The sequence below is a fragment of the Diaphorina citri genome, unplaced genomic scaffold (assembly GCF_000475195.1).
Source record: "Diaphorina citri unplaced genomic scaffold, Diaci psyllid genome assembly version 1.1 scaffold669, whole genome shotgun sequence".
Classification (NCBI taxonomy): Eukaryota; Metazoa; Arthropoda; class Insecta; order Hemiptera; family Psyllidae; genus Diaphorina; species Diaphorina citri.
The window spans coordinates 86409-98705 of NW_007378102.1; the positions used below are offsets into that span (position 1 = coordinate 86409).

The window sequence follows — 12297 nt, forward strand, 5'->3', positions numbered from 1 at the left end:
ATGTGACGACTCCTCCTCCTCATCCTCCTCCTACCCCTTGCTCATCCCCTCTCTTCTTCCTTACCCTATGTGACTCCTCCTGCTCTGGTGACTTTTGCTTCTCCATCTTCATTTCATTTACATATCTCCAAAGTTCAGTGAACCTTCGCGTTTTAAGAAATAGATGAACTTCTTCAGCTTGAAGCTCAGGCTGACCGCCAGGAATTGAATTGTGACTAATTTTCTATTCATTCCTAATTTTCACCTCATAGTGGTAATTTCATCACAAAGTATAGGAGAAGGTGCGGATTGACTAGTCTGATTTCGTTTGGATGAACCTGGTGGTTAACTTGTCACCCAGTAGCATGACATAGCTCAGGTGTAACATATAGGAAGTTCTATCTGTGTGTGACATGCAATAGCAAGCTGTGTTTACTACTGTGCTGCTTATTACAGAAGAAAATATGCAATCCATATCAACCCATGTATAGACTATATCTCTACTGCCCATCTCTCCCTCCCCTCTATATTCTATCCTCCCCTTTTATTATATCGTTCACATGCAAGCATGCAACTCTCCCAATACAATATAGGAACACTCGGAACTTGTGAAACATGCAAGATATGTATAACTGCAGTGTCTCTCCCAATACGACATAGGATGACCCAGAAGCTTGGATCTTGTAGCGCGTCCCAAAATAACAAACTGCAATGTTGCCTGAATTCCATGAGAATTTACCCAAACAGGAACTGTTTCCCTCTGGTTTCAAGATGGAGAAATTTACTCTAGTGCACACGGGGGAAAAAGCCAGGGTTCATACTTCATAGGTTGGGGTATTTCCTATCTAGAATGTAGAGCACCTCCCAGCATGCTGGCTAGACGTCAACACACGCTTATGACGCTACTACCTCCTCCCCCCCACACTTCCAGATATTTTTCCTTCATAAATACAAGTGATTTTTAAATATTCTTTTGTCATCCAACATACCTACACCTACATATTTGAATATATCTACCGAGTTTCAATTAAGTTGGACTGGTAAAAGAAGTTGCTCCTATAGTTACAAAATTTGACCCAAACACATGTACAAGAATCTCGTGAAAAATATAAGGCTTTTTTTCCATACTGACGAAGCAAGGTATTCAATCCTCTTAGATGAACTATAAAAGAAAATAGAGAGAACATTTAGAAGAAGGCCCGGTACAGTACTTGTTTTTCCAGTGGGTTTTAAAAGATGATGGTTTTGTCATAGAGACTTCACGAAAATAACAAAATGAATAATTGAACGAGTACTTGTTTTTCCAGTGGGTTTTAAAAGATGATGGTTTTGTCATAGAGACTTCACGAAAATAACAAAATGAATAATTGAACGAAATTATAAGCACAATTCAGAAGCAAACTCTTGAAAATAACGAAATTAAAAAAGTGTAAGAGATTTTCCAAAAGGTTTTTTTTTCTATGACAGAGTTGTGTGGGCATGTTATATCCCTACCTATACCTAGGTATTGATTGGATTACCATTGTAGCAACATCATACACAATTCAGAAGCAAACTCTTGAAAATAACGAAATTAAAAAAGTGTAAGAGATTTTCCAAAAGGTTTTTTTTTTCTATGACAGAGTTGTGTGGGCATGTTATATCCCTACCTATACCTAGGTATTGATTGGATTACCATTGTAGCAACATCATTGTCTACCATTTTATTCTACGTGTTCAGGGTGGTACAGTGGATCTGAAGTTTAATTATGATAGACCCACTGATGTTGTGTTCTACATAGGACAGATAGGACACCTTGTATAGTGTATTGTCCTAGGTATTTGTATGTAGAGGCCACCCCGATAGCTTTTAAGCCACACAGAGTCCTATCCGTATAAATTAGATTTATTGAACTAATTTGTAATTTAATAATAATAATAATAATAATAATAATAATAATAATAATAAAAAAATATCTGGTGTGAACATCACACAACTTTCTATTACATTTTGTATTTCCTATCTAGAATGTAGGGCACCTCCCAGCATGCTGGCTAGACGTCAACACACGCTTATGACGCTACTACCTCCTCCCCCCCACACTTCCAGATATTTTTCCTTCAGGTATTTCCTATCTAGAATGTAGAGCACCTCCCAGCATGCTGGCTAGACGTCAACACACGCTTATGACGCTACTACCTCCTCCCCCCCACACTTCCAGATATTTTTCCTTCATAAATACAAGTGATTTTTAAATATTCTTTTGTCATCCAACATACCTACACCTACATATTTGAATATATCTACCGAGTTTCAATTAAGTTGGACTGGTAAAAGAAGTTGCTCCTATAGTTACAAAATTTGACCCAAACACATGTACAAGAATCTCGTGAAAAATATAAGGCTTTTTTTCCATACTGACGAAGCAAGGTATTCAATCCTCTTAGATGAACTATAAAAGAAAATAGAGAGAACATTTAGAAGAAGGCCCGGTAGGAAGGAATATAGATGGGATAGGAATAGGAAGTGTTCCTGATAAGATGATGTTTCTATTCTATTCTGTAAGGAGAAAATCTCAACACCTCCCCCCATCTCTATTAGTAGCGTACTCAGTGCCTGTGCAGAATATTAATTTCCTGCCCCCTCCCTCGTGTGTTACGCCTCCAGGACCTAAGTACATTGTGGTAGCAACAGTTGTGAGAGTTCAGCATTTGTATAGCACTTCATGTCACAACTCTTAGGTGAGACGAGTATGAAGGATAAATAACTAGGCACATCATATGAGAACAATAACGTGCTAATTCATACTTCATGTCACAACTCTTAGGTGAGACGAGTATGAAGGATAAATAACTAGGCACATCATATGAGAACAATAACGTGCTAATTACTTCCAATGTTATACTCGCATCATCAGCTCTCTCATTCATTCATATTTTACGTAAAAACAAACACATCATCATAATACCGTGTCTAGTCAAGTGAACTCTTATTATTATACTCCATACTCTATTAGCTGATGCTTGTGATGGAAACAGCAACAGGTTTATAAATCATCACATAGAAGTAGGTACATGAAAGAAGTGAGTCGGAAGGAAAATGCACTGTTGTTGCTATATTATACTTTAGCATTTCATCCGCCATAACATGGCCACACTTTAACAGATGGTTCCAAGAGACTGCTATATTATACTTTAGCATTTCATCCGCCATAACATGGCCACACTTTAACAGATGGTTCTAAGAGACCCCGCGATTTAGAAATATTTGTACCCGAACTGATTTCTTTTGAAAATTGTATTATAGCGGCAATAGTGCATTAAATACTACTTAGTCACCCGGAAGATTCCCCTTGTCTTGGGAGGCTCTGCTCTGAATTTCATGTTACATACCAGATATATTTTACTATTAGCTTCAGTATTGTTCATTATAATGAGGGAAGTCTAAGCTAAGTTATACAATCCCCATTCATTCAATCATGCATGCAATAGTAAATTAACAATGAATATAGGTCGGATTTTCAAAGTTTGTACAATAATCATAATCATAAAACATACTCGTATACAATCCGGTCATTATGTTTTGCCTAAATTTCTAATGAGTCTACCCCAGTGTCCCCAGTGCGAGAGAGTAACTAGAAATAATGAATTAATTACCTGAAAAAATTGTCGATTGCCGAATGTCGAATTGTGTTCTTGGCTTTCAACCAATTAGATATGAGGTCCTTCATTATTAAAAAATGTTTTTTAAACCAGACAAAATAATAATGACTTTGTCTACCCCCTCCCCGCAGCCCAGTCTCTGTGTCTGCTGGGGTTTTGATTTTCCGACAGACATAATGCAAAGTTAATGTATGTATAACGAACTGTTTGTGTAATTCGGTGTATTGATATAAATAAATAATTAAAATGAAATATTCTCTCATTCCTATACTATGCTGTGTTATCTTATATTATAAGAACGAGATCCATTCACTCATTCACATTTCACACACTGATCGCTCTATCTCTAGAACCACAACACCTAGAAAATAATGCAAAGTTAATGTATGTATAACGGACTGTTTGTGTAATTCGTAATAATACCTACCTATACTATGATGTATTGATATAAATAAATAATTAAATTGAAATATGAAGGTACTGGTAGGTATTAACTGGAAATGTAAATATGTATCAACTACAATTACACAAACATAACGATTTCAATAATTATGTTAATTGAAATCATCATTATATGCTTTATCTATACATACCTATTCATGAATGACAATTGACCACGTTACAATGTCTATGACTATGACTTAACTAATGTAATGTTCTAAGTTCTATTTTCCTCTCTTTTACTTTCTTCCTTCCTCCCTTCTCTCCCTTGTGCTGCGGCTGCGAGGACTGTATTTAATGTGTACTTATTTCAGTTTCAGTTGTGAATGTTTGGCAGTGTGGCTCCTTGTTTTATCAAGATTCAGTGTCCCTAGTCATACTATTCTGTGACTAGGATGATATTCCCAATGCAGTACAGCGTAATGTTATCCATATTCTTATTCCCATCCGCATCATATCTCATGCAGACAGTTGCTATATTATTTACAAGACAATGAAATCAGACTTGTGTATGAATGAAATGGCTTCTGCTGCTTCTCAAATGAGACTTCCCTGCATTGTTGTGGCGTATTTCTCCTTCTTTCTCTTTTGATTCTGAGAAATAATACAGGGTGCGCCAGAAAAACACTGACAACGGCTCAGGGTAGGTAGATCTCATCATATCCAACAAGGTTTTGTGGGTCATTTCCCTAACTTCGGCTTCGTTTCCGAGAAATGTTGAAAAAACCACCTTTTAAAAAAATGCTGACCTTGTGTCAGCTTTTTGGTCATAACTTTTTCATTTTAGTCGATAAACTGTTTTTGTTAAAACCACGAGCCAGAGCACAAAATTTTGATCCGAATAAACCTGATCTCCGATTTCCAAAGTTCAGGTTTGATATGTTTTTTCAAGCTCGAAAAAGATCTAACTTTGTATGTCCGATTTTTACGTTACGAAACACGCGGTTTTTGTCCGAAGAAATTTTGGAGCACAGGTCTCCATCTTTCAGGAAAACTTGCGCTTTATTCAGAATTTTCGGGGGTGACCGCAGATCGGACATTTTGACCGCAGTGCGGAAACTCCGTTTTACCTCACGTCCTTCCCAGCGAAATAACCACTTGACTACCTGAAAAACAGACATGACGGTAGAAAACTACTGACCGTGTGTGGGTGCCTTTGCAATGTTGTAGAATGGTTTAAAGAGGTTTGACAGAGGGAACTGTAACTGCTATGGTCTTATTGTCCCGAAATCGAAGAGAGAAGGAAGACAGGATAGGAGAAAGCCAGCCGTTCCGAGAACGAACATTATCCCATCAGGAAATGTTGTAGAAGACGCGAGGGCTGTGAAAAACAAAATTCAATTTTTCCGCCAGAAAAAGATTTATTTCAACCAATCAGAGGAAAACTTTTTCCAAAGAAAATGTAAACAGCCGAAACATTTTTTTTTCATTTCCCTCAATACAATTACAATATGGCGAAACCTGAAGCTACTCGAGACTCGCATCAGGGATTTAAGACGCAGCGTTGAAAATTACAATATGGCGAAACCTGAAGCTACTCGAGTCTCGCATCAGGGATTTAAGACGCAGCGTTGACGCTAAAGTAGGGGAAGTGGAATGAAAAACACGCGTCGGTTTGAGTTTACCATGGTGTCACCCAGGGCCTATTGTACTGACTGGAACCTATTCATTATTATTATTTATTTATTTTTTTTTCGTCATTGTTATGGATAAAACATTACTGATATAATCTAATATACTGAGTATTCAAAAGTATATATTTTTGAAAGGATTTTGACTTTTTAGTCTCTTCATTTTATCTCAATAAAATGGGCTTTACCCAAATACCCATTCTAACTTGTTTACTTAAATGGTGGTTTTTTGGACATTTATCGGAAACGAAGCCGAAGTTAGGAAAATGACCCACAAAACCTTGTTGGAAATGATGAGGTCTACCTACCCTGAGCCGTTGTCAGTGTTTTTCTGGCGCACCCTGTATAACGGGGACAGAGGGAAGAGGATAGAAATAGAAAGAAATTCCAAAAGAAGAGGAGGAAGATGAAATACAAAAGAGAGAGAGAGACACAGGTTTGCAAACATGAAGGAATAGTAAACAAAAGTACAAAGAGAAAATAATGCATAGAAATATGAAAAATCACTGTTGACTAGCATGAAAATGCCTTGAAGCACAACTCTGCCTATGATAGAGATAGATATTATGATAGACTTTCCATTCAGACCAGCCGGTCAAAGTTTATTCAACTCGATGTTGTTGTTATTGTGAATGGCCTTGGTACTCCACTTAGTTGGTAGTGCGTCTGCCTTATAAGCGCTAGGCCGCGGGTTCGATTCCCGCCCGGGGCGGATTTTATCCTGAATATTAATTTCCTGCCCCCTCCCTCGTGTGTTACGCCTCCAGGACCTAAGTACATTGTGGTAGCAACAGTTGTGAGAGTTCAGCATTTGTATAGCAACAGATACTATAGTTTAGCATATGTTATAGTAGTAGCTGCTGTACAGTGGTTTAGCGGTTGGTATTGGGCTGATGTGAGATTACTTAGCAAGTTCTGAGTTCTAGGAATCTAGGCAGCATTTATAACCGTAGAGTGTTGAAGGTTGAAAGTCCGTTTTGCAAAACGTGTACTCTCTTGAATAAATAATTTATTCTCTTTAACAGAAGACGCATTTTACCACCAGTTGTAAGAGATTCTGATGAAAATAGAGGTATTGTTGTGGCTTTTTGAAAATATGAGTATTAAGTATGAATCTGAAGCAAGGTAAAACCGAATGTTCAAGTTTTGTGGAAGCCATTCACTGTGTTAATCCTATCTATCTGTTGCATGATACTTCAGATCCACTGTTGCATAAAACTTGAGTTCCACGAGTCAGATGTGATTCTTCAGTGTGCAGTGCACCTCAGACTCAGATTCTATTGAAGTAGTAACGAAAACATTGTGCTACAGACCCATAGACTAGAAGTGTAGACCTCTCTATAGTTCTAATCTCAGCACTATCTGACTTGGACCCATAGATAAGAAGTGTAAACCTCTCTATTGTTCTAATCTCAGGAATGACTGGCGGAAATGATAGAAGGCAAAAAAGATAGGAGAAAAAGGAAAGTATAAAGGAATATAGGATGATAAAATGTTGAATGTGATTCAAAAGAAAAAATTTCAGTCTGATGTGGGGTTTGTGTTGATGCTCTCGGGATGTAAAACTATATAAAAGGAACAACTTAGCAACTCCTGTCCAGAGTAGTGTACAAGCAGACTGTAACTTAGCCGAGGCAACGAAACTTGATACAAAACGTCTCACGTCAGTTAGTGGAGGTGGAAATATTTCACGTGGATTATGAAATGAATGGTAATTTATGAGAAAGCACATATTCGGTTAATAAATTAAGACAAACAAGCTGGGCCCGTCCCTCCGGGAATTTTTTAGCCCGTAGTTTATTCGATCGTGATTAGAGAAAATCAGTACCTATGTACCTATCTAATTTGTTTAATATTCAGTTTATTATCATTCTTCTTGTTTTGATTTTACTTTCATGTAATGATTTAAAATCAAGACTAGAGCCGGTTCTCCCTTTCTTCCCAGTATAATGTTTAAGTCACTCATCCATTTATTGGCATTCCTCGGCGTAGCTTAACATAGGTAACGCTAAAACCGGTCTTAAATTAACGACTGAAGTGTTATCTAAAACTTTCTCGCTTTGAGTTCATAGGTCGTGGAGACAAATTTCAAGATCAGAGCTCATTTGTGTGAGAAAATGTAAAAAAAATCCCCTAAAAACCATTTTTTTTTTCCTTTATGGTTCTCTGGACAAAATTTGCACCAATATTTTCGTGATCCTGCTAAAAAGACCTTTAATTTGATATACATAGGTCGACCAAGAAAATCCCCTAAAAACCATTTTTTTTTCTTTATGGTTCTCTGGACAAAATTTGCACCAATATTTTCGTGATCCTGCTAAAAAGACCTTTAATTTGATATACATAGGTCGACCAAGTTTGGATAAGTCCTTCTATGGGGACAGACAGACAGAGTGACAGACGACACCGAAGCGAATACAATAGCCCGTCCCTTATACCTTTTTAGTCCGTCCTTCCTTTATTAAATTACAATAGTAATAATAAAAGGTATAGTGGACGGACTATTGTATTCGCTTCGGTGTCGTCTGTCGGTCGGTCGGTCTGTCTGTCTGTCCCCATAGAATCCAAACCTGGTCGACCTATATATCAAATTAAAGGTCTTTTTACCAGGAACACGAAAATGGTGGTGCAAATTTTGTCCAGAAAACCATAAAGCCAAAAAACCAAAAAAACTAGTTTTTGGGGGATTTTTTTCACATTTTCTCACACAAATGAGCTCTGATCTTGAAATTTGTCGCGACGACCTATGAACTCAAAGCGAGAAAGTTTTAGATAACACTTCAGTCGTTAATTTAAGACCGGTTTTAGCGTCATCTATGTTAAGCTACGCCGAGCAAAGGTCATTCAGATAACACTTCAGTCGATCATTTAAGACCGGTTTTAGCGTCACCTATGTTAAGCTACGCCGAGCAAAGCCAATAAATTGATAACACTTCAGTCGATCATTTAAGACCGGTTTTAGCGTTACCTATGTTAAGCTACGCCGAGGAAGGCCAATAAATGCATGGGTGACTTGAACATTATATTGGGAATAAAGGGAGAACGGGCTCTAGTCTTGATTTTAAATCATTACATAAAAGTAAAATCAAAAAATCAAATCAAGAATAATAATAAACTGAATATTAAACAAATTAGGTAGGTACATAGAACAGAGGTATATTGATTTTCTCTAATCACTACGGGCTAAAAAATTCCCGGAGGGACGGACCCTGCTTGTTATTAGTATTGTAATAATAAAGGAAGGACGGACTAAAAAGTAATGATTGGTAGGTATGGGTAGTGGGTACATAAGGTACATTAGAAAAAGTAACTTCAGTCAGAGCATAATCTATGAATTTCCCGTGTATATGTACGAGATGAAAAGATTCCCTGTATTTTCAAATATTTTCAGTAGCTAATACCTACTAGGTACCACGAGCCACGAGTACCAAACTAATAAAGTGTGTCCTTAATTTTTTTATTCCCCTTTCATAAAAGCCACTGGGAAAGGGACACAGCTCATTGAAATTCCACCCAAGTAGAAGTAGTCTCCTCTTCCCTTGTTCATACTGTCCGACTAGAATTCAGTTGCTAATACCTACTAGGTACCACGAGCCACGAGTACCAAACTAATAAAGTCTGTCCTTAATTTTTTTATTCCCCCTTCATAAAAGCCACTGGGAAAGGGACACAGCTCATTGAAATTCCACCCAAGTAGAAGTAGTCTCCTCTTCCCTTGTTCATACTGTCCGTTTCATAGGAAGGTTGGAGGTGTAAGGTTCAAGAGTTGTACTAACACAGCAGGTTTTCCAGATATTAACACAATGTAGCTAGAATGCTGGATACTGGGGATATAATAGGGGATCGAAAGACGTGGCATCACGTGCAGGTTTTCCAGATATTAACACAATGTAGCTAGAATGCTGGATACTGGGGATATAATAGGGGATCGAAAGACGTGGCATCACGTGTAGTCCTGAATATTCGTGCAGAGCTGAGAGGAAGGGGAAAGGTTGTCTTAGAGAAAAGATACTAACAGCAGGTTTTCCAGATATTAACACAATGTAGCTAGAATGCTGGATACTGGGGATATAATAGGATAGGGGATCGAAAGACGTGGCATCACGTGTAGTCCTGAATATTCGTGCAGAGCTGAGAGGAAGGGGAAAGGTTGTCTTAGAGAAAAGTGGCATTATTGTACTTTCGTCTGGTGATTAGGAGAGAATTTAGGCAAAGGTCATTACGCACTAGTTCCGGTTTAGGGTGTTGAATGAGTAAAGATTTTTTTTTAAGGATACACATCGGGATCGGTACTTGCCCTCATTTTTTTTTTAAGGATACACATCGGGATCGTTACTTGCCCTCCCCTACCTTATACAGGCTGCGGCGCGGTAATTTACTTTTTTAAAACGTAGGCAAAGGTCATTACGCACTAGTTCCGGTTTAGGGTGTTGAAAGAGTAAAGATTTTTTTTTAAGGATACACATCGGGATCGGTACTTGCCCTCATTTTTTTTTTTAAGGATACACATCGGGATCGTTACTTGCCCTCCCCTACCTTATACAGGCTGCGGCGCGGTAATTTACTTTTTTAAAACGCTTCTCCATCTTCATTTCATTTACATATCTCCAAAGTTCAAGTGGTATAATCATTCGTAGTTAAGATTTACAACCAGGAACCTTTGAACCTTCGCGTTTTAAGAAATAGATGAACTTCTTCAGCTTGAAGCTCAGGCTGACCGCCAGGAATTGAATTGTGACTAATTTTCTAAGGCTGTTATTCTTAACTGATGATTAATGCTGAATTATTATCAAGAAATGTTGGAAATTTGATTTTATGAAGGTTTGAAGATAATTTTCTATTCATTCCTAATTTTCACCTCATAGTGGTAATTTCATCACAAAGTATAGGAGAAGGTGCGGATTGACTAGTCTGATTTCGTTTGGATGAACCTGGTGGTTAACTTGTCACCCAGTAGCATGACATAGCTCAGGTGTAACATATAGGAAGTTCTATCTGTGTGTGACATGCAATAGCAAGCTGTGTTTACTACTGTGCTGCTTATTACAGAAGAAAATATGCAATCCATATCAACCCATGTATAGACTATATCTCTACTGCCCATCTCTCCCTCCCCTCTATATTCTATCCTCCCCTTTTATTATATCGTTCACATGCAAGCATGCAACTCTCCCATATCTCTACTGCCCATCTCTCCCTCCCCTCTATATTCTATCCTCCCCTTTTATTATATCGTTCACATGCAAGCATGCAACTCTCCCGGCTGTTATTCTTAACTGATGATTAATGCTGAATTATTATCAAGAAATGTTGGAAATTTGATTTTATGAAGGTTTGAAGAGTCCATTCAAATGACGACCGCCATTGACGATACACTCTGGAGGAGATTTCTGATATTTCGCTCTACTTTTCCAACATTGCAACAGGTATGCGGTCTATTTCGATATAAATATTGTGCTTGAACTCTTCAATTGTTCTTAGAATATTATTGTAAATTTTGGATTTGAGGAAACCTAACGGGGTTATTAACATTCGCCGCGAAATAGGCAGCATACCTGTTGCAATGTTAGAAAAGTAGAGCGAAATATCAGAAATCGCCTCCAGAGTGTATCGTCAATGGCTGTCTTCATTTGAGTGGTGGACTCTTCAAACCTTCATAAAATCAAATTTCCAACATTTCTTGATAATAATTCAGCATTAAACATCAGTTAAGAATAACAGCCTTTTTTTAATCGAAGTTTCAAAAAAGTAAATTACCGCGCCGCACCCTGTACCTCCTAATACTGAGGTATGGACAATTGCATATGTTGCTTCAGTTTCTTCTCGCTTGGACAATATTCATTGTTATTATGTAGCTTGTTCTAATGTACTTTGTTGGTTTTGCTTTTGATTTCAGGTAAGTGTCCAAAGTCTTGTAACTCGCAGTGGTACCATAGAACGTAAGTCAACTCTGGGTAAGCGTTTTCTTCCCTGGGTGTTGTTTGTCTTGCAGGAAGAAGTAGAATATTGAAAGAAGGTATCTACTTGGTGTTTATTGGTAATATCTAGTTTGAGTTTACCATGGTGTCACCCAGGGCCTATTGTACTGACTGGAACCTATTCATTATTATTATTTATTTATTTTTTTTCCTCATTGTTATGGATAAAACATTACTGATATAATCTAATATACTGAGTATTCAAAAGTATATCTTTTTGAAAGGATTTTGACTTTTTAGTCTCTTCATTTTATCTCAATAAAATGGGCTTTACCCAAATACCCATTCTAACTTGTTTACTTCAAGACTGCATTAGGAAGGACCCTTTTCATTCTGGTGAGAACAAATTTCTCTATCAGTAAATAAAGATATAAGTAAGTAAGTAAGAGAAGTAAAAAGTAATTGAAAGAGGGGAAGGAATGTATCTGCTATCTATATCTCACAACACAACTTGGCATTAGGAAGGACCCTTTTCATTCTGGTGAGAACAAATTTCTCTATCAGTAAATTAAGATATAAGTAAGTAAGTAAGAGAAGTAAAAAGTAATTGAAAGAGGGGAAGGAATGTATCTGCTATCTATATCTCACAACACAACTTGGTAATGATGAGTTCTAGGAATTTCTCA

General features: G+C 37.5%; 1 protein-coding gene across 1 annotated transcript in view; it reads left to right on the top strand.

Moving 5' to 3' along the window:
• The window catches only part of LOC113468183, a 74849-nt gene extending 62754 nt beyond the window's left edge, over positions 1 to 12095 (top strand). The window contains exon 2 of the mRNA XM_026824930.1: positions 11590 to 12095. Coding sequence (XP_026680731.1) covers positions 11590 to 11703 — 114 coding nt within the window. The 3' untranslated portion in view covers positions 11704 to 12095. The remainder of the gene's footprint in view (positions 1 to 11589) is intronic.
• The last annotated feature ends 202 nt before the right edge of the window (positions 12096 to 12297 follow it).